Here is a 24,919-nt window from a genome sequence, read left to right on the forward strand (position 1 = left end):
AGAGAGAAAGAAACACTCTTTCTGCCCCTATTGAATATCCTTTATTCTTTTACCCTATCTAACTTCAAGTTCTTAATATAGGAAACAAAAATTTTGAAATTTTATTTTCCCTTTTTTTAATGCAATTTACTTTTATCTTTATTGTTGTGCATTAAATACGACAAAGAAATCACATTAGATTTACTCGAGGAGATAGAAACAATAAATTAGAACTTAAAGAAAATCTTAAATTAAGGTGAGAAAATGTTAATTAGATCATCATTAAAAGGATTTATGTTCAACCAAAACACTTAAACATCAACATTAAAAAAGTTGTTCATTGTTGTTGCTCCTCCTTCGTAGATTTGTTGTATTTTTACATTTGTTTCTTGTATACTTGCATGGCTTCATTTGCTTTCGTATTCCTCTCCTTTTTTCATCGATCTCAATAACTAGAGCATGCTGGCAAAAAAAACACAAAAAAAAAATCACACTAGTGCTAGCAAAGGGGAACGTTGGCACAAAAAAAACAAATTTTTTTAAAATTTTGAACCAGTATCAGCCACTTAAACACTAACACCTATTAAAATATTATTTTTTCTTAAAGCATGGAATATCATATTTTTTAAAGACATTTCAAAAATATACATACAAATGTCGAAGAATACAATGTTGGCACCAAAAACTATTTTTTGTTAAAGGGGACAATTGTTAGGGCATGATGAGCACCAAAGTGCTTTGTAGATTTCAAATCATTTTCATAAATAATAAAATTTTCCGAATCACTTTTGAAAAAAAGCCTGGTCAAACTCTAGTAATATCATCACTAACATCATTTCCCCTCCACTTTTTATCACGTGTTTAGACACCAAAGTCAACACTTAATTCATTAATTCATTTAACACAATGGTACAATCCTTTTGTTGGGGCCATGACTCTCTTAAACGAGGATTACACCTCTATAGGTGGGAGAAAATATGTAGACCTATGCAACTCGGTGGTCTCAAAATTCACCATTCTCAGACAATGAATGAAACCTTTTTAGCCAAGGAAGCAAGCATGGTGAAGGCTTACTAATCTACGAGCTTTTATGCAAAGGACCAATGGTGGAGCTAAGGGGCTGGCAAGGGCCCCAACCCTCCAAAAATGAAAAATTTTACATTTAAATCCTTTATAATTTATAAAATTTTAAATTAGTAATGATAAATTTACACTTTATCCTCTAAAAAATGATAAAATTTTGATTTAATCCGTCAGAAAACATAAAGATATAGACTATTAAAATGAGAAAATTGTATTTTTACTATCATAAAAATATACAGTTTAATCCTTTTGGCAAAATACTTCACGAAGCAAAACATTTTGCAAGTAATAGCCAAATCAACTGATTCTTGGACTTGGAAGAGTATCTTGTAAGGACAAGACATGCGAGGCTTGGATATTCAAATATAGAATGAAGATATTATCTATTTCTGTAACGGCCTAATTTTCAGTGGTGTCGGAAATGGTGATTTGAGATCACTAAATTCGACAAATAAGATTGAACAAGATAGTAATTTAATATTTATGAGTCAAGTAAGAATTTAGAAGAATTTGTGAAATGGTGAAATTAGTGAATTAAAAGAATTTATTAGGTCAAACGGGTCAAAAATGAGGTATCGAGACCTCAAAGTTGAAAATCGAGCTATAAATATTTTTATAAATATTTATGGAGTGTCATTGAGTTAGTATTAAAGTTTCACGTCGAGAAAATTTTAACGTTTGGATGGCTAATTAATTGAAAAGGATTAAATTGAAAATAGCACAAAATTTGTTAAATTGTGAGTAAATAGCTTAAGTATTTAAAAGATGGATTTAAAGAGCAATTAGACCCAAAGGTTAATGGTGGACGATTTGGGTATAAAATAAGCAAGAAAACAATGTGAACAAGGGGCAAAATTGGAAATAGATAAAAGTTAATAGTTAAATAATGATGTAATTGAAAAATCTAGACATTTTCTTCATAATTTCTCACCAAAACGCCATAGGTGGTCCGGAGAAAGTGGTTTTCATATTTTTACATCATGTGAGTCTAATTCTTGCATTTTCTTGATAATTTTATGTTTTTATGACTTTTACAATTAGGTCCACTTGTAGAATTCATTAGTTTTTGATTTTATGGGTGAAATTGGAAGTTACCCGGATGGATAAGGAATTTTATGATGAATTATTATGAAATTTAAGTTCTAATTTTATATTAAGGTGGTTTTATTAAGTGATTTTGATAGGAAATGATATTTAGGACCTAATTGTGAAAAAGTTGTGAATTGAAGGTTCTTTGTTGAAATTCGAATATAAAAGGTTTTGAAATAGTTTATAATGATAAAATAAAGTGTTAATTGAGAAAAATTAGTTCAATTGATAGGTGAATTGAGTAGGGACTAAATTGTGAAAACTATAAATTTTGGGGTAAAAGTGCAATTTCGAAATTTGAACAGCATAAATTGTGAAGTGAAATAGAAATCAAATAAATGCTAATGAGTAGAAATATTTTATATTATAGATCAAGAATCCAAAGAAGAACGAGGAAAAGAAAAAGTTGCAGAATAGTCCCAAAATTTCAATATCTTCTACAAATTAGTAGGGTAAGTTCATATGGTTGAAATTAGATGTTTATTTGTGAATGATTGAAGTATATAATGTGTTATTATATACGAATTTGTTGTGGGATTGTGTAGATTTTGTTAATGAAAGAATAAATGTGGAAATGCAAATTAGGAAAACGCAGGATTGAGTACGTTCAGTATCGTGACGTGTGATGAATTGACGGATAAGACCATGGTTATTCCATGGCAAAGTGTGAAATGTAGGTATGGTATCATCCATCTTGAGTTGTGAAATGTAGGTATGGTATTATCCATACTTGAAATGTGAAATGTAGGTATGGTATTATCAAATTCATCTTGAGTTAAGAAATGTAGGTATGGCATTTCCATACCGAGTTAAAAAATGTAGGTATAGTATTTCAATGAGGAAAACCATCTTGAGTTGTGAATCGTGGCATTGAGCAACGACGTACTCAATTTTGTGTCGTTTCCTAATTTGATTATAAGAAATAAAAGAGAAGTGATCCAAATGAAAGAGATTGAGTAGTTATTCTTGTTGAGCTCAACTATGTGAATTATTATAACAATGGTTGTGAATCGCAGAAACTTTAGTAAATGTTTTGGTATTGTTTGGAAATATTATGTTTGGTAAGCATTACTTTTAACCTATGAACTTACTAAGCTTCAATAAGCTTACTTGTGTGTGTTTAATATTTTTATGTAGATTGACTTGAAGTGAAGTGGGTAGATCGGATCAACACAACAAAGCACACTATCCGGATCAATTAGGTAGCTTTTGTTTTATGTTTGAAGATTTATATGGCATGTATAGAGTTTGAATGAATTGAAGTAAAGATGTTATAAACTAGTTAACAATATTTGTACTAAAATAGTTTTCGGTAAGTAATGATGAGTTTGACTTTGAAAAATCACTAAAAATAGTAGAAATGGAATTAAATAATGAATAAATTATGGAATCGAATCTTGACGAGTCTATTTTCATATGGAAGAAGCAAAAGCAGTATATGAGCTATATTTTATGAGATGTTTAAATTTTTGTGAAAGCAGGGCGAGCAATTTCTGGATCCCTGTTCGACTTTGAAATTCACCATAAATTTTACAAAGATAATTAGAAGTCATACTTTATATGTACTGATTCTTTATTGAGTCTAGTTTTATTAGAGACAAACGGCATAGTCATTGAAGCTCAGCAGAGAGATATCGATTCGTAATACACAAAGGTCGAGTAGTCAAACCACAAACAGGGAGATTTTAAATAATAAAGCTGTACTAATTGGCTTGACCAAAAATTCTAGAAAAAATTGGTAAGTAGATATATGAGTATAAATTCAGAGAAAATTTACGAATTTGGATTTGAGTTTTATAACTTGAGATATGAATTATTTAGCAACTATGACACAGTTGGATGACTTATGCAGAAAGTGTGATATAAATTGTTTGAATTTGTTTAAGTGCTCAAATAAGTTTAGTAATGCCTCGTGCTCGACTCCGGCGACGGTCTCGGGTAAAGGGGGCGTTACAATTTCCTTCCAATTAAATAAAAAATAATACAAAAGATAACGAACATTAACAACATATGCTCGTTATGCCATGTTGAGCAGGAAACTATAGACCATCTATTTCGTGCACGCACATTTGCACTTGCAACCTAATTTGGGTCAAATCATGGCATACGAGTTGATAGAGTTATCATTCCACAATACATGGAATGGGTCATACAGTGGTTACTAAACTAGACTGCCAACAAAATGAACTGGATCTTGTGAAGAAAAAAGTTATCATAATCCGACAAATATGGAAGCACATAAATAAGGATTGTTTCTCTAGCGAACAATCGGATCCCATCAAAGTATTAAAATGTTTGAATTATTTATAAAATTAATTTTTATACATATTTTAAATAGTTAATATAAATAAGAGTATTTTGATAACTTTCACTTCCAAATACAAAAGTTAAAAACACCTAATTTCAAGCTTTTGCATTTGGGTGAAAAAATACTTTTTGACTACAATTTTAATCCTAAAAGCCAAGTGTTCTTCACAATAAAGAATATTGCCTCAATAAGCAACTTCCTGGTTTGGTTCTAAGCACCTTTGAACAACAAAAACCCTTTATTTAGCATTGCTTTTGCTATTAAAAAGTACTTATTAACAACCAAAAACAATGCTAACCGCACTTTTGGGACTACTTAGAAATAGATTGAAAATTTGTTTTAATAAGCACCTAGCTCCTTTGTTTGGCTCTAAAATGCACTTGATGGAAAAGAAAAACCTTTTGATAAGCATTGCTTTTATCGTAAAAAAGTACTTTTGAGCAACTAAAAGCAATGTTAAACACACACTAAAAGGCATAAATTTTCGTTTAAAAGCTTAATGAAGAAAAATATGACAAAAATACATATGAAGTTTACAAGTAATGAAAAAGGACATGACATAGAGAGAGAGCGCTTGAAAACAAAAAAGCATGGACCAAAAATCTTCAAAAGCATCTAACTACTAGAGATAAAAGGTGTGATCAATTTTTCGATTCTTCCTTTTTAAATTGTTGCATAAAACAAAATCTTCACCATTAGAAGATCTGTTTCCAGATATCTCTTTAAACAGACTTCCACTTTTCCATCTTTTGTCAAAGTGCTCCGTACTAAATTGAGGAAGAGCATCTTTTGACTTCTTTTGTAACTTCCTTAAAGGAATTAAGATGGAAGTGTAAGATTTAGGCCCAATGCCTTTACCAATTGATTCTGGTCCTAATACAACTTCTTCATCATCGTGGGTAATGCTATTGGGAGCGATTCGATTCTGGTACGCTCTATGTTGTAAAAGAAAGGCATTGAAATAATAGCAAACAAGTTCTTCCCTACTTTTGTCATAAAAATGCTTGTATATCTCATCCCAAAAACATTTTCCTAATGGAGGATTCGACTTCACTATTGATGAAAACATATCTTTTTCTTTCTCATTCCAACCAAATGCAACTTCTTCACCCATCTTATCAAATTTCCATTGGTTGAAAGCTAGTCCCAACTCGCGCTTTACTTCCAACCTTTTCTCAGCAACATGAAATTTTACACATTGTAGAGAATTTTGAATTTGACAAGCACATGAATCTTGTCTTCCTTTTCCAATTCGGTCCATTTCAATCAAAAAACTATTTTCCTTTTTTTCCAATGGCCAAATAAGAGTCCCCAACCATTTCGCATCACTTTCTAAAGCTACCCCCGTCCACTCTAGTACTTCAGCTTGAAAAAGTGGCCCAATAGGAACTTGTATGTCAACATTATAATTGAACATTAGACTTGAAGTTGTAAAGTCACTACATTCACGCAAATTTTTGTCAACACTTAATATAGAATTGTCCAAGTGGCTATGATTCCCAAAAGAAGAAGATTGTGACCAATCAAGACCCTTTGATGCCATTTTCCCTAAATGGAGTTGCTTCATGCTACTCGACCTTTCTCTGAGATTATACCTAAATTTAAGGTGATCATTATACATGCTTGAATGCATCTTCTGATTTTTCTACAAAGTGTGAACATCAAGCAATCATTATAACATAAATAAGAAAGGAAAAGAATTAAAACACATAACAAAAGTATCAAAAAGTAAATGATGTTTATGGAACAAATAATAGTACAATACATAACCAATAAGAAATTATAAGTAAAGTTTCAAGATTATCTTACTTCTTAAGCTAAGATATGTTAGAAGTAGTAAAGCACAAAACATTTTACTTGCATTTTAATCATTACGACAGCTACAATAAACTTGATTAAAAGAAAAGTTACTCATTTGAGCAAACAGATCCTGATATTAACACTAGAGTTGCATAGGCTTAACATAGTTAATATAGACTTATCCCTTGATTTAAGGACAAAAAGTAGAATAAGATGTTGCAATTGAATATATATGCCTACCAATTGGATTGGATAGAACTTGCAAGATCATTTTTCTACAAAAAACAATCTCTCAAACCAATAAAACCTATTTCCAAAGTTTTTCACTTCCAAGACTTCCACTTTGACCCCTCAGATATTTAACCAACCCTAAGGTTACATGAATCATTTGCCATCCCAATAACCTAATTAAGCATTCCTCATGATGAATCTCATTTCGTCTTATGCGATGATATTTTTTCATTTATGTTATTCAAATCCATAATCATAACATCATCAATATCATCACTCTTGATACATATTTTACATTCAAGACATTCCTCTAAAAGTGTATCTTTATACTTATCAACATCAATGCACTTTTGTCACCAAATGAACCAACCATCACATTGTTTAAATCCTCATCATTATGCAATTTTTAACTTTTCAACTTCATCAATATGCTTAGCTTTTTCATCTTTTACACATTTCTTTCTACATGGCAATATTCCATATCCTTGTTATCTAGTTCCAATAAAAAAAATACCCCTTAACCTTACCTTCCAAATCCAAACCATTGAAACTCATTTCAATATACGAGTCATTGCTTTAAACAATTCTCTCCAACCATCTCTCTAATGAAACTAAGTACTTAATATAAACCAACTTAACTAAGATATTATATCTAAACCCAACCCAAGCTATTTAGCAACCAACTTCCATAAACCACTTTCCTAAGCAGATTGCATCCCCCTTTCTCTTACAACCAAGAAAACTTAAACAAATCCACAAGTTATCCATCTCCAAGCATCGGAGGAAGAGGCCAAAAATAACCTTGGGCACATGTCTCCTTTGAAAACAACATTGAGGAACTTATTAAACTATAACCTAAGGTTATTAGATTCAGATTTCAAAAAATAAACCATTGAAATGGATTCAAGGATAATCAAAGAACCAATTGGGTCAAGCTTTTGTGGAGAATTCTTGCAAGCTAGTAAAGACCCATCAACCCTCATTGGCCATCCTCTCATGGATTTCAAATTCAAAACTTAAAAACAAACAATTATATAATCTTTCATTCTTCGACATAACAAATAATAAAGACCGGAGACCAAATTGATAAACAATTAAAATAAGTATAGAAAAACTTATTGCTTCATTTCAAAATTTAAATTTATGTTAAATATCTCTTATTCTTTTCTAATTCTACATGATGGTCGGAAAGCACAAATTTAACCCTTATATTATAAGAATTATCTCTTAATTCAATTATTTTGTATTTTTGTGTTGTGTTATATAATTTTTTCATGCTCTAGTGTAATTCAAGATATCATTTTCACATGTAATTGTGGTTTTTTTTTAATTTGTTGTAGTTTAATTATTTTTCTATATTGTATTTGTATAATTATGTTATAAAAAAAATGTTGTGTCGCCTATCATCGCATTTGTATATTTTTTTGTCTTCAAAGTAATATATATTTATGTAAATTTTAATATTTTTATATAGATTTTCACTTCTATTAATGACATTAAATTTTTTTTGTTGTTGTTGTGTTTAGTTTATTGAATATTGGCTTAATACATCACAAATTAAATAAAAGGTAAAGATTTGATGTAAATCCAAACCCAAATCATAAGCTTGACCTTAAAATTTTCAATTCTCCCAAACAAACAATTTTGATTCCATAAATTTAAAAATTACAAATCTAAATTCAAATTCAACCTTCTAAACACACAAGAGAACCGATTAAATATATGAGTTTTGCATTTTAGAAAATGGATTTTGGGCAGGAAAGGCTATAGTAATTGAAAATTAAAAGGAAAATCTTTTCATTTTGTCCCTGCCAGAAAGTTTTTTTAGGCCCCAAAATTAATAATAAACTACAGGTAAAGTTAAATCCTAAGGTTTCCATCTACGAACTTCTATTTCAAAAAATAAATTTAAATCTTAGAAACAAGATAATTTATATGATAAATGCATTTAAGTATAAGCTTTTACGATTATTTTTAAGATTCCTAATTTTGTTAAATGTTTATTTAGTCATCAATTCAAAATTCCAATCAATAATCATAAATTTGAAATTCATAATTTTGAAATATATAATCTTTTGAATCTTAATTAATTCATATATGCACGCGAGTTAAGCAAATAGAATCAAAATCCAAAATTTTAAATTGTTGTTCTCTGCGACTAAACATTCATAGATAATTCCAATGGGTTTTTCTTTTCAATTTTTATACTAAGAATAAAAAAGAGAGAGAAAAGAAAAACATACCTTTTTAATAAATTTTTTACTGTGTAATAGAATGAGGTTTTGATGAGACTCTATTTGCCTCTCAGAATTTCCTTGTCTTTTCTCTTCTCGACCGTACCTTTTGTTCTTGCCTTAAATAATTACTTATTTTAGGGTTTCTTTTAAGCCCCTTCTGGTTTCCCACTCTCTTTTTGACGGGCTCTTTGCAAGAGAGATTTCTAAGAACAAATATAAAAGAGAAGGAAAATGTTTTTCTAGGGTTTCAAACTATACCCCAAACCCTCCAATTTATACTAGTTGGCATGATGGGTTAACTTAGGTTATTTATTAACCATGGTTGATAAATATTAGGGTATTATAGGGGTAGTTTAATTATTTATGAGATGTTGGAAAAACGGCTTTCGAAAACGAACAGAAAATAAGTCAGAAAACTATGAGTTTTAATTTTTTTTCCAAAAATAATAATTTTGTTGTGATATATAAAATAATAAACACTTAATTAAAATTGTACCTTTTCGATTCAATTTTTCTATATACGCTTCGACTGAGTAGTCTTATGAAATAATTTATGTAAGAACTAATAATCTAAGTCTCTTTAAATATGGAGAGATCGAGAGTTCAACTATAATCAAATTTAATTAGTTTAATATTAAATTAAATTTAATATTAAGATAATTATTTTAATATTAAATTAATAAAATACTATCGGGATAAGTATTAAATAAATTTAATATTCAATTATTAAAATAATATTATTTTTTGATTAGTTCATCTAAAATCAAATTATCCGATAGAGTTCTAGTAGGAGTGTGATTCTTCCACTGCTCAATCGCTGAAAAATTGACACCGCCAACCGTCCATCGGCCACCAAATTGCCATTGTCGCGATCGTCAATATTGTCATGCTTGATGGTGTAGGCACGACACCTCGAGTCGGTTTGGCTGCTGTCGATTTGATCTGAGCCAGTGACTGCCTGACCGATCTGAGCCAACCATCGGTTGGACCATCGATTTGATTTCACATACCGATCCCGATTCGACCAATTTTGGGTCTCAGTATCTATTTTTTGTTCTCGTTTCCAATATTTGATCTCAAGTCCAATTTTCAAATTCAATTACTTATTGGGTTAATTGTCTAACTTAAAATTTAATTTTCAAAAATATCATGTTTATTTTAATTAATATGATTAGTTTGATTTACTTAGTTTAATTTTGTTTTTGATCAAAATTAATTCTTCCAAAAATCACTAAGATTTTCCAAAATTATTTTTAAAAAATTATTAAATTAAATTTCTAGTTGAACAATTCTCACGACCGTCCAATTTAATTCCACATCGAATAAATTATTCAATTAAATTATTTCCAAAGTCGTAGAATTTTATTATGATTCAAATACAATTCGATCGAGTTTTTGTTGAGCTAGCAGAGGGACTAATCAAACATATACAATTAAGCTCTAGTAATTGCAATTATGTCTAAAAGCATTGTTATGATAATTCACAATTTATTTAATCATGAAGTCAGTCCACAAGAAATACCATGATTGACTCCTTATTTTATACTATTTATGAAAACAATTCACCCAACTACTTTGTCCAATGACCTCGTCATATGTGTTTTACCATTATATGGTACTATTGATTCCTTTTAGTCAGATTTGTTCACTCAATACAATCACATTCTCTTTCATTATAACAATTGTATCTTCTTAATGATTAATATAATCACTATCAAAAAATGACTGTGATAAATTGCTTGTTTGAGAATAAATAACCCGTGACCATGTTCCATATTTATTAATCCACACAATGCCAATGAGAGGATATCATTAACTTTTTAATCGAGCTATGAATTCCATTGTTGCTAGAAAAATCAGGTCATACACAAGTCGTGTACCCAATATATCGGCTATAGGCTTGATCATCTTTAGAGAATAAGCCTCCACTTATATCAAAGCACATGAGTTACATACGCATGGTCAGTGGCTAAGTCAGGATTTAGGTAAATCGCACCATGAACGTCAGCACCATAAATGTCACAAGTGAATTAATTTACAAACGGATTCAGAATTAATTTAACTTGGATTCAGCCCAATATATTATTCTTCCAATGAGTACATTTATGTCTCTACCTGTGGAGTCAACTGCTCCGATAACCAAGACTAGCCATCTCCTCAATTGGAATTGTAGATGACATAATAATCCTTCTAAGTATTTGAATAAACGCTCCCTTTGATTCTTTTATGAGATTACGGACTTGTTTAGATTATCTACTAAAATAAATTATCTTTCTCGCAATATAAATGTTCTTACAGTACCACTCATAATCAATTTGAACTTGAAAATCAATGAGGTAATATTTGTTTGTGACAATTTTGCTATGTATGCAAAACTTGAAAGACAAAATCACAAAAGATATAACAATGAAATGTGAAATTAGCTTTATTTATTTATCATTTAAATACATAGAAAATAATTACATGTTTACTACAATATGGTACATTTCCCAACATGAGATCCATTCAATGTAAACGAAAAATGATCATGCAAAAAATATATTTATATCAAAATTTATGTAAAAGATAAATAAAGTTTTTGTTGAAATAATAAGGTTGAGACTTTGAAAAGTTACAAAATAATCATCTAGTTGGTTAATGGAAAGATGACGTGATAACTTTTAAAATTGGCATGACCGTAACTTTAGCCCTTAATATTTATACACTGTGTCAATTTAGTTTTGATTCTAAAATAATTAACTTTCAACATTTACACTTTTTTTTTAGAATCAATATTAAATTGACACAGTGTATGAATATTGAGAGTTAAAATTGTTATTATTTCAACTTTAAAAACTTTTGCATCATCTTTCCATTAACCATTTAACGGTTAGTGATAAAAAAAATCGAAATGTTGAATGGTTATTTTGTAACTTTTATAGTTAAGTGACAAAAAAGAAGAAGAATAAATTTACTAATATGTTTGGTAACTACCAGCATAGTTTATGCAAAGTTATAATGTTCTAAATTTAAATTTCAACATATATTATTTTTAGTTTAAGTTTATTTTTATAAAATATAGGAAAAAATAGACATGACAATAATTGTTATTTTGTAAAAAAAAATTAATTTTTAGTCGTTTCTCAATTGAGTTGGTATTTAATTCATTCGTGATGCCAATTTAGATACGAACAAAAGTATAGTATGAAATAACAATATGCATACTCGCCATGTAAGAAAAACATAAAAATAATATAAAAATAAGGAAAATAAAAAGACAAGCTTAATTAATAATTACTTTTTTAACATTAATCTCATTATAGTATATTATTATATTTGTTCTTTTTTATACAATGCCTAGAAGTATTTATAGCTCATCTCCAACCCCAACCCTTAAATAGGAGAATAACATATTTCAGCACACTCGAACCCATATCCTCTGGCAACAATGCCGATGTCAATAAAAGCTAAGACTCAATTGACAATTAATGATTACTTTTAAAATAACTAATGACTGTTAATAGAGATATAAAAGCATAATTTCAAAATTTGCCTTTAATGTTTGTATCTTTTGTCAATTTGACCATTATTCTTTTTAAGATAAATATCAAAATTATACATTAACTTTAATTTGGAGCAATCATACACATGAAACTTAAAATGTGATTCATATGTATACATGAAACTTTGATTTTGATTTAATTGTACACATTTAAAGAAATAAGTACATACATTTATTTTTATATTGGATTAATATTATTGTTTGTGTATACGTAAAATGGTGCTATTTTGATAATATTGTTAGTGATTTATGAAAATTGGATCAAATTAAAATTCATGCATAAAATCGTACAAAATCAATATATATATAATATTACACATTTGATCGAAATTCATGTATAACTTTATATTTATCTTTTTTTTTTTTAATCTAAATTTCACCTTTAACATTTTAAAAAGAGTTGAATCTAATCAATAATCTTTCAGAAAAATTCCACTATATCAACGAATACGTTCAATCACTACACCGCAAGCCAAATATTGAGTAAGGGTCTCCAAAGAGAGGAGCATTTACTTCCAACAATAATGGTCTCTGGACAGTATCTCAAACATTATACTTCTTTCTTAAAATACGGACCCAAAAAGTCTGAGTAGGGAAACTTTGTTTTGTTATTGTTTTTTCTTTAGCCCAAGACTACTAGTATCAAGCGGCATACAACAATTTTCCTAATTAATCAAAAGCAAACTTTCTATTTCCTGAACCCCAATAGTCTCGTGCTAGTTCCTTGATTTCATTGTATATATTTGGTAGACAATTTGGTAATGATGATAATCACTCCACTCTTAGATATAGACGGGCATTAATGCTCGTTTCTGGAGGAGTCTGGTTTGGGGAACTGGAATTTTTACTGGGCCATGAGACTGTTCTACTGTCCTTGGTACTTCGGCCTGATGGCCTTTGAATGAATTCTCTTTTCGACAGAGAAAAAAAAATGAGAACATTTGAGCTTCTTCTACTGGGCCGATTCATGCTAAGACTCCAACCTTTTTCAGCGTCTATTTGATAGTAAATGATAACATTTGATTCTATCTAAAAAGAGGAAGAAAAGGAGAAAAAGAGAGAACAGTTGAGGTATAACTTGCATGGTATATTCTGCCAGCACTGTCTGCAATAATAACACCAGGCTCTTTCTTGAGCAAGTAGTTATAGGATTGTGGGGGCACAAAGGTAACAAGCAAAACAGGCTCCCAATAGGAAAAACACAGGTACAGGAATAAAGACGAGAGAATTCGCTTGATCTAAAATTCTAAATTCATGTGACCTGTACATTTCTATTAAAACATTGAACATCCTCCATCATAAATCCATTTAAATAGGAAAAGCATATACATATTTACAATGCCATTGCAAAAGAGAGGTAGCATAAAGCATTCAATTTCAAAATAAAACAAAAAAAGAGGAGATGACAGAAAATATGAACAAGTAGAATCATTCTGTTCTGCAAACAACGCTCCATAGAAATTGATTCTGATCGCTTCAATTACCTCGTAGCTTACACTATCCTTCCCCCCGCTGATCTAAAAGCTAACACAATATTCAACCATATAGAAGAGGAGTATCAACATCCCAAGTTGCGCTATAACACTCTGTCAACTTGATTCTTTGCTCTCATAAGTCACAAACTTGAAGAATTGATGAAAATATTCACAGCATAAATACATGCAGCCTTTTACGTATCAAAGGTAAAATTCAATCTTCCAGGTAACACAGTCTGACCAGCTGCAGAAAAAACTAATATATATCGGCAGCATCCTGAGTGGAAAGCTTTACTCTCAAACAACAAAGAAATTCCATCTTGAATCAAGAGTTACTGATTAAAAGTCTGCTCGAATATCATTTCCTGTAATATTAAAATAGTACAACATATCACTAGTTTGTAGACATAGTCGTAAACATATATCTGCAAGGTTATGCAAAGTGCAGGATTTGACATAGGGAATTAGAAGACTGCAGATCTGTGAGAGTTACTATTAAAATACTACACTATAATTTCCTTTTCTTTTCCTGCACCATCCACGAGATAGACAAAATTTGAATTCATTTGTTGGCAGAGTAAATTGCATCCAACAAGCATGACTGTAAGCCTTGTCCCAAATTAATCTCTCTACAAGACCATAACCAGGCTAATCTTATGCAGGTAATCAACTATTAGTCTAAAGTCGATAGGAATCTGAAAGAGGCAAAACCTGAGCGCATATAGGGCAGGTGTCACTTCTTTCCATCCATTCCAAAATGCAAGATAGGTGAAAATGATGTTCACATTTTGTTGAAAGTTTTGGATTCTCTGCGTCATACTCTGCATGCCCAAGTACCATAGACAAGCCATCACTTATGAGCTGCTAAAGATATTAAATTAACAAGGGAATTGGGATTGTTTTCAACATAAGTGATCAGGTTGCAGAAAACATGCCTTTTAGAGCTTACACTAGCAATTAATGCATCTGGCAATAAGAATAGACCTACCTTCAAGACAAATAGGACAGGCATCCTCTTCCTCTGTTGCTGATTTCTTAGATTCAATTAAGTTTGTGACCTCTGGTTTTCTTGGCGAAAGAAGCAAAGAACTAGACTGTGTTCTGGAGTCTGACTCCTCAAGATCTTCAAATGTAGGCAGGGTCTCAAAACTTCCCCCACTGACAGTTTCCCTGAAAGACTCTGAATCAGCTGAATGTGGACATCCAAAGACCACATCATATGGCAAAGGTGCTGGAGGTGCCCTAAATGTATCAGGTACTTCTAGATCCAAATTAACCAGAACAGCAGTCATTGCAGAGGCTGATCCACGATGAGGTGTTAAAGACTCATTCTCTTCCAAAGCTGGTGGACACTGTGGAAAGGGATTTTAAAATTCAAAGAATAATACATAAAAGACAGGGATTCTCAAGAACCCTTTTATCAAGGTAGCAGCTAAAGGGATATCTCCACCTAAAGAAATTAGAAATCACCAGGTAAGCTACTATATTAGCACAATGGCCAAAACAAACAACACAAGGGCTTCATCCTTCACCCACATATAAACACTCAATCTCCCGTTAAGTTTTTTATGGTGTACTTGGCGGAGATTCTCATGTTAGGAGAATCGATAGATTCATATACCCAACCTCTAGTTTTGTTTTCCCTTTTGCTATTCATCAATATTAAAAAGAAAGAAAGAAATAGCAAAATACAATGAAGAATCAGAGACTAGCTGAAGCAGGAAATCACAATAAAAACAGTCTCCACAAATCTGAGCATGCATACAAACAGACATCTCTATTCAGATGATTAAAGAAGACCCTGGGGTCAGTAAAAAGTTCCAACATTAATCAGATAAAAAATTTCAGTTGCAGATCACAGGTTCTACAACTGGTTCAAGTGAAAGAAGGAACAAAAGGGATTAAAAAGAATGTCAATTTCATGGAATAACCAATTACAAAAAGAGTGAACTAATGGTATTAAAAATATTCTTCTTTCCATTCTCATTTGCTTCTTCCTTTCCATTCGTTTTCCAACCTGTTATTGTGGATTATTGTGAGTGAATACTCCCAATATTCCAAACAAACATGCTCCATTTCTTAAGTATGAAATAAGAAAAAGTCCTATATGATAATAAAGGCATTAGACATATTCATAAGATGAGCATATTACTAACATAATAATATACAGGTGTCCCATGCAGATGAGGTTTCCGGGAAGAACAACAGCAGCCTCCCATATCCCACAGTTATCTTTGTTATCCACTCAAAACAAATGTAGTTTGGTGCATTTTCCCCTGTTATTCGACATCAAAGGACAAGTAGAATATAATAGTTTCAAACACAAGGAGAGGGAAAAAACCAACTTACAAGCCGGGAAAAAACATGTAACATACTAGAAAATAGCATCAAGCTTTGACAAGCATGAACAAAGAAAGTAAATAAATCCTTACTAATCATGCTTAAACAGAATTGGGAATATAAAAAAATAAATCATCCCCATATATAGACAACTTATATACAAATACTCTAAAACATTAATAAGACCATGATCATAATGAGGCTCAGTATAAAACTTCATAAATATGTTGTCAAGGTGATTATCTTTCTTTCTAGAAAGAACAAAGCCGTAGACTAAGTTATCTGACAAATATAATACGCAGTTCATGCTGAGAAGTAAAATACTTGAGACATCATCATTTCAATACATACCAATTCTTCGTTTAGTTGGGGATAACAAGTTAACAGCTTCTGGTGTATACATTACAACCATACAGCTCAAAACGATAGGTGTATCCACAAGCACACCATGCACGACTAAAGAAGGAAAACAAAATATAAGAAATGATGACATGCATACAGAGCATGACTTAAGTGGCCATGTCATCCAAAGTGTTTAGCCTTTGAAAGGAATTTCTTTTTATGAAATAAGCTGGAAAATGAGATCCAACCGCTTAGAGCCCCACATGCTCTGATTATCCAAAAATGGAATATAAAAAGCCTTGAAAATCCCCCAAAAGCAGACACTAAAGAACTCAAATTAGCAAATTTCATACTTTTGAAATCTTCTATAAAGGCAATCCAACTTATAACTATAGAAGCTAACACCGAAACCTTAAAGTTAAACTTACATCGCGATACAGTTCATATTAAAAAATCCGAGATTAATCAATAATTAACTGGAATACCAACAAACGATGAAACTATCCATATAATAATGAAAAAAAACTGGAAGTCATACCAATTTCATAAACCCTAATTTGAGAAATATGGAAGAGACAAGGGAGAAAGTGACATGTATCCGAAAGGAAAAAGTTTTAATGAACAAAAATAAAGTTAAACGATTAAGGGGAAAAAAAGAAGAGAATATTTTACCTTTTGAAGCGGCGGCGGAGAGAAAGAGGCGAAGAATTTCCAGCCAAAAAATCCAACTTGGAAGCGTTTATAAGAAATTGAAGAAGAGATCTCTTTCTGCGGAAAAAAAAAAAGAAGAAGAAAAAAACACTTAGTGTTTTTCTTCTTCTTTTTACTTTTTCTTGTATTTTAATTTTTGTCTGTAGTTATATAGTTACTTCGACAGTCTGCGCTGCACGTAGCTCCCTTTCATGATTTTTTTTTTTTATTAATTGGGTGCAATGATTTCATTGGCGGCAATACCGCACAAAGATTTTCTTTGTAACGTAAATAAAGCCAAATCCGGGGTTATTATACTGGAATGAATTTCATGATCACTAAGGAAAAAGAAAAAACCTTTGCTAAATTTAATGAAAATTATAAATTTTCTTTATTCGATATATATATATACATACAACATTTCTAATTTGACTAAATAATATTTTTACAGAAGCTTCTTAACATAAATTAATTATTATTTAAAACAAAATACTTGTTAAAATAAAGATTTTAACATAAACTAAATAATCCAATATTTTTAATACTTAACAAAAACTTTTTAAAACTTCCTAACAATTCAGCATTTTTCTAAGAAGTATTTTTGAGATAAAATATTACTCAATAATATATTTTTAAGTTTTTCAAATGTACTTACTAAAAAAAGTATTTTTAGCAAAAAGTGAAAGTAAAAATTTTAACTGATTTTTGACTCAAAGACATTTTAGAAACAATATTAAACTTTCAATACAGATTATGAGTACATTAATATCAATTCAATTTTAAAAAATTATTATAAATGCATTATATTTTCAATAATTCTATTAATTTTGATACAGATCAAGTTAAATTGATAAATTTATAATTTTTATTATACAAGTATTTGATAAGAGTTTAAGTTATAATTTTAAAAATAATTTTAATTTTTAATTAAATAACTTCAAAAAATGGATGAATTAAATTGAGATATTTATGTTTCTTTGGAGTGGGTTTCAACCTTTGTATTATTGTATATATTTAGATATAATTTTTTCTCAAAGGGTAATTTTAGAGAAAGAAACTCTGTTATAGGGTATGAATACTTTTTTAAAATAATAAAAACATAAAATTTAATCAATTTAAGATAAAAAAATAATGATAGTTATGAAATCAAATATTATAACGATATTATAATAATATCAGAACGTGATATAAAAATTAAATTGAACGCATCACACCGCACACAATCTCCAATCTAAATTCACTCAATATTAATTAATTGTATATAATAGTTAAAGCAAAATATGGTGAAGGAAATAAAGAGAAATTGTATAAATTGCAAGTCCATCACACCGTCTAAATATCACCAAATTTGTTTTAAGAAAAATTTTAATAATTATAGTTTATTCGGCTAAATTTCTACCGTTCATTTCATTCTATGTCGGCTTTGGTCTCGTATAACGGTCTTCCCCGCAGTCTCTGATCCTATGCATTCGGAATGCGGTACTCCTTTGATCTCCACCGTCCATTTCATTCTATGTCGGCTTTGGTCTCGTATAACGGTCTTCCCCGCAGTCTCTGATCCTTTGCATTCGAAATGCGGTACTCCTTTGATCTCCACCGTCCATTTCAAACGACAGTTATCTTCTTCACCGACACTCCCTCGAGAAACTACCCAATTACGCGCGCTGAAGCTGAAACCCAATCCATCTCTCTCGTTGAGTACACTCGGAAACACGGTGTCGGCGCTGCAACCCGGGTTGACCGGCTTCTACCCCCACGCCCTTAAAGTCTCAGCCAAATTGGGTCTCCTTAAGGAAGGGAAACAACTCCATTCACGCATGATAAAACTAGGGTTCAATAATGTACTGCCTCTGCAGACTCAAATGCTTAATTTATACGTTAAATGCAAACAATTTTCCGACGCGGAGAAATTGTTCGATCAAATGCGTGTTCGAAACTTGGTGACGTGGAACACTATGATTTGTAAGTCGAATCTTTGTTTGGGTTTTTCTTATTTCAAGAAAATGTTGATAAACAAGGTAGGTTTTGATCATATAACTTTGAATACTTTGCTCCATGCTTCCTCTGAGGTAAAGGGCGTTGTTTTTGGTAGAGAATTGCATTGCTTTATAGTGAAATGTGGGTTTTTGTATGATTCTTTTGTGAGCAGTGCTCTTGTTCATTTATATGGGGAATGTGGTCTGGTTGAAGAAGCGAGGTGGGTTTTCGATCAAGTATTTTGTAGAGATTTGGTGTTGTGGAATGTGATGGTTTCTTGTTATGCTTTGAATTCTTTAACAAAAGAGGCTTTTGTGGTTTTCGATTTGATGAAGAAGGAAGATGTTAAAGGGGATGGTTATACGTTTTGTTCTTTGCTTAAATCTTGCTGTATCTGGGGATTTTATGAACTTGGAAGGCAGGTTCATGGTCTCATCATTAAACTTTGTTTTGATTTAGATGTTCCTGTGGCGAGTGCACTTGTCGATATGTACATAACGAATGGTAATTTGTATGATGCTCAGAAAGCCTTTGATGGAATGACGGCTAGAAATGTTGTGTCTTGGAACACTCTGATCGTGGGTTATGCACAGAGGGGAGATATGGAGAAGGTTATGGAGCTTCTTAGAGAAATGAGGTTACAAAATTTCTGTCCAGATGAATTAACTATGGCTAGCATATTTCAATCTTGTGGTGTTTCATCCAGCTGTGCTGAATTGTTGCAAGTCCACACTTATGTGATTAAAAATGGGTTTGAGTCCTTTTTATCTGTTACAAATGCTTTAATACATGCGTACTCCAAGTGTGGTAACATTGATGTTGCATTACAATATTTTGTTTCAGTTTCAGAGCCTGATCTTGTTACTTGGACATCGATTATAGGTGCTTATTCGTTCCTTGGTCATTCAAAAGGAAGTGTTATAGCTTTTGAGGAAATGTTAGTTGCTGGTGTAAAGCCAGATCAAATTGCCTTTCTTGCTATTCTTTCCGCATGTAGCCATGGGGGGCTAGTAAATGAGGGGCTTCATTATTTCAATATAATGATGAATGACTATCGAATTATTCCAGATTCAAAGCACTATACTTGCCTCATTGATCTGCTTGGTCGAGCTGGCCTTCTCAATGAGGCTTTTAGTTTTATAACATCTCATCCCGTTGCATGTACACCAGGCACCTTGGGAGCATTCACTGGGGCATGTAGCATGCATGGCAACATAACATTGGCCAAGTGGGCCGCAGAAAAGCTTGTTGTCTTGGAGCCTTACAAACCTGTAAATTATACTCTTATCTCTAACATATATGCCTCTAAAGGAAGATGGTTAGATGTGGAACGTGTTAGGAAAATGATGAGAGACTGTTGTGATTACAAAATTCCTGGTTGTAGCTGGGTGTAACTTGCTGCTCATGTTAATGTGTTTGTCTCAAGTGATAATCTCACCTGAAACTTTGGACATGTAACCAATATTACCTGTTCCAATGAAGCAGGAATATAACACATCAGCTGGTCAGGACATGTGCCTCAGCAATATTATGACTGTGCTCTTTAAATAATTCTCTTGTTGTTTCTAGTAAGGATTTGCCTGCTCTAACTGAACCTGCATGCCCCATTAACCCTGAGGTAAGTCTTTTGATAATGAGTAAAACTCTTACTATGGTATGATTTCGAATAATCTATCTTGAAGTGCATTTTATATAGCATTTTTCTATCCAATTGATGAACAATTTTATGCTGATTGGTAGATGTCAATAGCTTTTTTGTGATGATGGAATTGAATGAATACATCTCTTTAACTTCTTTTAAATGTTTTAGTAATAACAATAGGTCTAATACTAGTCTATTTAAGTGTCCTCTAAGCTGATTGGAAGGTTTGCTTGAAAGTCTGGCAACTTTGAAGTAACTATAGAACTTTGTCAATTTTCTCTCCATCTATACCACAAATCATTGGTTTAAACCCACACAATTTTTATTCTCACTGCACTTGATAGTTGATTGACTTCTAATCTAAGGGCATATGCAATTACTCCTAGTGGAATCTAGGGAGAACACTTTCCTCTTCTACGTTGTATGTTGATGAATGAGGAAGCATTGCTGCTTGCAAATGGGTATGGAAACTATATTATCGAATTTATCATATCCTAGACTGTTGTGGTTGTTGGTTTTTTAATTTAATAATAAATATATATATTTAAATCACATGGTAAAAGTGTGGTGTATAAATGGCTAGAGGGGTGCCTGAAGAGCTTTACGGTCTCCATCCAGAAAATGAAGTGTAAGGGTGGAGCATTAGAGGACATCTGGTGAGATCAATTTGTTGAGCTTAAAAGAACCAGGAAGATTTGAGGCCAGTTTCATAAATGCCTGATTCCACTGCTATTACCATCTAGTCTCGGACATCAAGATCCATTTCGATGAACATGCGACTCTTTCCGAATTTACAAAATCTGTTTGAACCAGTCCACAGTTGGATGAGAATGGTTGTTCTTGATGTTGCTTGTGTTATATGTTGTCTTATATCTGCAGACATGAAGTGGATCCATCAATGTTAATCCGGGTTTTAAGTAGTGGGGGAGTTTGAGCTAACTTGTCAAGTACCAGCCCTATTTTTGTTCAGACGTTGCTGTTTTCAGGTAGTAGTAGCTTGCAAGAAAGCATCCCTGTTGAAACCTACCCTTATACTTGATTTTGTAGTTAATTTGATTCAGACATTTGAATTGATCAAATCAAGTGTAGCTTAGGTTAGAGCCAAGTTCCCCTTTTTGGCCGTTCCCTTTCTTTGTTTTATTTGGCCTTTGACTATGACCATAGAAAATACTCTTCCACAAAGGGGACCGTTATATGAACACACAATATTAGTCAATCACAAAATCCGAGAATGGTCTTTAAAATTATCACGTAAATTAAATTATTCATGTTAACATTCTTTATTTATCTTTTAATATAAGTTGGATGATTTTGAATACAAAATGAAAATACTATATTTAAAGATGAATTTATCCGTAATATATTTTTATTTTTAATATTTTAGATTCAGGAATTGACAGTAGTTTTTATTAGGAGAGTTGTGATAATTACTATATTTATTGGGAAATTAGTAGGATAAACAATCTCATAAACTTTGATTAATTTTTTCAAATATTATAAAAAAAAAACAAAAAACAAAAATGCAGCAAACGAACAAGTGAAGACAAGACGCGTTCATCCAGTTAGCAAGAAAGAAAGAAAGATCTTGTTTTTGTTTTATCGAGACGGCGGGGTAATGGTTCGAACAAACTTCGCTTTTAATAAGCTGAGCCTAAAAGGCGCATGTTAGCCTCATTCGCTTTTATAAAGTAATTAATTCAAAAGTCGTCTCTTTAATACTATCTTCCCCGCTACTATCTACCATTTCTAAGGTCATCACCTACACAAATAATTTTCCTTTCCCTCTCTTTCTCGTGATGACCAGTTCCACAAGCAGTTCGAGAAGCCGGAATCCTAGTTCAGGCATAAGGTCAACACCGGACCGATCCGCTTTCTCTCCTAGCTTTTCTTCCTACACTGCATCAACTGCCTCTCGTTTAGGGCGGAATCCAGTAAAGGTTGCGGCACGGTCCATCGCTGGAGCTTTTGTCGCGTGTTTTACACCTCCCGAGACTGACGACAGCAATAATTTAAAAGTGTCCAATGAGTTTGGAGCTCCTTCTGGTATGCATGTTTCTCGTTTTAGTTTAAACGATGATGACGTGGTAGATATTTTTTAATTTTCCGGATTTAAGCAAGTCGTTAACTTCCCTACAAAACTTTTGCCGAGATCCTCAGATCTTAGAAAACGATAAAAATCCAGTTTTTACGTGTTATCTGAAAGTCTTCAGTGTTTAAAAAAAAAACAACCCCCTTACTGATTTTTTTCTGCTTTGACATTTTCTCCGCAACCAAACAACCTCCCTGCTCTCAGGCTCTGCTACCAATTACTTGTTAAAGGTAGAGCTTCGCATTAAAAGAATTTAAAAAAGAACCCAAAATTTTTTATTTGATCGATTTTAGAAAGTATGTATAGTTACTTTGAACTAGTCATAAGTTTTAAGTTCAGAGAAGTTAATCAAGATTTTATTTATAGTGAAACCCACATTGTCGATCAACTTTCCAATAATCAAGTAACAAAAAAGGAATTGGATGAGTTTAAACTATCGCATAAAGTTTTAGTTGTTTAACTTGTAGCTGATTCGGAAACGTCAAGAATGAGGGGTCCGAATCGAGGGATTTATTCCAATTCAACAAAGGAGAGAGCGCCTGGGAGCATGAAATTCACGATTGAGGAAATTTTTAAGGCCACAAGGAACTTCTCCCCTGCTTTCAAGATCGGGCAGGGTGGATTCGGAACAGTTTATAAGGGAAAACTTGATGATGGAACTTTGGTCGCTATCAAACGAGCTAAAAAGGTTTGGATTTGGAACGATGAGGTTCTTATCTTTGATTAAAATTTATGGGTTCAAGTTTAACTAAGAAATGGATCAACATTTTGATTGTTTTGTAGAGTGTATATGATAAGCATTTGGGTGTGGAATTCCAAAGTGAAGTAACAATACTGGCACAAGTGGAACATTTGAATTTGGTTAGGTTTTATGGGTACTTAGAGCATGGAGATGAAAGAGTTGTGGTTGTCGAGTATGTCCCCAATGGAACTCTAAGGGAACACTTGGATGGTGAGTTCTTGTTGTTTCTTCTTCCTCTTTATTCTGGAATTTCCAGACTTCAAATAATCAAAATATGAGAAAAAATTTGCTGCAGGTGTTAATGGAAAAGAACTTGACTTTGCTTCGAGGCTTGATATAGCCATTGATGTGGCCCATGCAATCACCTATCTTCATATGTATACAGGTTTGCTTTTTTTTATTTCTGGGGTTTCAAAAACAAGAGCTTTGATCTTCTTTGATGAATTAATTAGATCATGAATTGAATTTTATGTAGATCACCCAATTATCCACAGAGATATAAAGTCTTCCAACATTCTCCTTACCGAAAAGCTCCGAGCCAAGGTCACTGACTTTGGCTTCGCTAGGCTGGCCGCAGATACGGACTCTGGTGCAACCCATGTGTCAACCCAGGTAAAAGGCACTGCCGGCTACCTGGACCCAGAATACCTAAGAACCTATCAACTTACAGAAAAGAGTGATGTTTATTCATTTGGAGTATTGTTAGTTGAACTAGTCACAGGCAGGCGCCCCATTGAACCAAAACGGGAAATCAAAGAGCGGATAACACCAAAATGGGTGTGCATTGAAACCCTTTCCCTTCTCTCTTGATATCTTCAATCATCCTTTTCATGAATGAAGTTACTGATGCATTTTTTTTTTTTTTTTGTAATTCCAGGCAATGAAGAAGTTTACAGACGGTGATGCCATATCAACTTTGGACCCTAGGCTAGAACTGACTGCTGGGATTAATTTAGCCCTCGAAAAGATTCTTGAACTAGCCTTGCAATGCCTGGCTCCCCGTAGACAGAGTCGGCCTAGTATGAGGAGGTGTGGGGAGGTTTTATGGAGCATCCGTAAGGATTTTAGAGAACAATCAGCTTTAGACTTTCGCTCTCTTTCATCAAACTCTCAAAGAAGTGCTTCAGTTAAAGAGCAATAAACAAAAGGTATGATTTACTTGCATAACCTAGTACGAATCGTCCTTTGTGCTGTTTGTCCCGGTATTTTTAAAGCTAAATCTTCTAAGGTAACTGCAACATTATTGCATCTTGAGGTTTGGCTTTGTGTAAAAGTGTGTATATACACTATAATGCGTACGCTTAAATTTTTTTAATTCTTTTTTATATATTGGGAAAATTTATATATCCCTTAT

The 24,919-nt window shown here is 32.2% G+C and overlaps 4 protein-coding genes across 5 annotated transcripts; 2 read left to right on the top strand and 2 right to left on the bottom strand.

Moving 5' to 3' along the window:
• Nucleotides 1-206: 206 nt before the first annotated feature.
• LOC108483637 (AT-rich interactive domain-containing protein 2) lies at nt 207-9,071 on the bottom strand. 2 transcript variants are annotated; one of them, XR_001871127.2, is made up of 2 exons: nt 8,734-9,071; nt 207-441 (listed from the first exon to the last, which is right to left on the bottom strand). XR_001871127.2 is itself a non-coding variant. In XM_017787142.2 (2 exons), exon 2 carries the CDS (start codon nt 6,090-6,092, stop codon nt 5,082-5,084), a length of 1,011 nt encoding a protein of 336 aa, XP_017642631.1. In that variant the 5' UTR covers nt 6,093-6,104; nt 8,734-9,014; the 3' UTR covers nt 4,108-5,081. The 2 variants fall into 2 exon arrangements, 1 of the variants encoding a protein (XP_017642631.1); XM_017787142.2 differs by lacking the exon at nt 207-441 and adding an exon at nt 4,108-6,104 and having other exon boundaries at nt 8,734-9,014.
• Nucleotides 9,072-13,536: 4,465 nt separating this feature from the next.
• On the bottom strand, nt 13,537-17,262 carry LOC108480353 (probable E3 ubiquitin-protein ligase RHB1A). Its single transcript, XM_017783320.2, has 5 exons — nt 17,098-17,262; nt 15,900-16,019; nt 14,732-15,095; nt 14,455-14,564; nt 13,537-14,108 (listed from the first exon to the last, which is right to left on the bottom strand). The coding sequence occupies exons 2-5, from the start codon at nt 15,960-15,962 to the stop codon at nt 14,076-14,078; spliced, it is 570 nt and encodes a 189-aa protein (XP_017638809.1). The 5' UTR covers nt 15,963-16,019; nt 17,098-17,262; the 3' UTR covers nt 13,537-14,075.
• Nucleotides 17,263-18,578: 1,316 nt separating this feature from the next.
• On the top strand, nt 18,579-20,486 carry LOC108483182 (pentatricopeptide repeat-containing protein At2g46050, mitochondrial-like). Its single transcript, XM_017786445.2, has one exon. It carries the CDS (start codon nt 18,579-18,581, stop codon nt 20,484-20,486), a length of 1,908 nt encoding a protein of 635 aa, XP_017641934.1.
• Nucleotides 20,487-22,261: 1,775 nt separating this feature from the next.
• LOC108483183 (calmodulin-binding receptor-like cytoplasmic kinase 2) lies at nt 22,262-24,911 on the top strand. The gene is made up of 6 exons (XM_053021166.1): nt 22,262-22,777; nt 23,291-23,511; nt 23,607-23,775; nt 23,861-23,950; nt 24,041-24,342; nt 24,443-24,911. Exons 1-6 carry the CDS (start codon nt 22,531-22,533, stop codon nt 24,704-24,706), a joined length of 1,293 nt encoding a protein of 430 aa, XP_052877126.1. The 5' UTR covers nt 22,262-22,530; the 3' UTR covers nt 24,707-24,911.
• The last annotated feature ends 8 nt before the right edge of the window (nt 24,912-24,919 follow it).

Source organism: Gossypium arboreum, chromosome 11 (assembly GCF_025698485.1).
Source record: "Gossypium arboreum isolate Shixiya-1 chromosome 11, ASM2569848v2, whole genome shotgun sequence".
Taxonomy (NCBI): Eukaryota; Viridiplantae; Streptophyta; class Magnoliopsida; order Malvales; family Malvaceae; genus Gossypium; species Gossypium arboreum.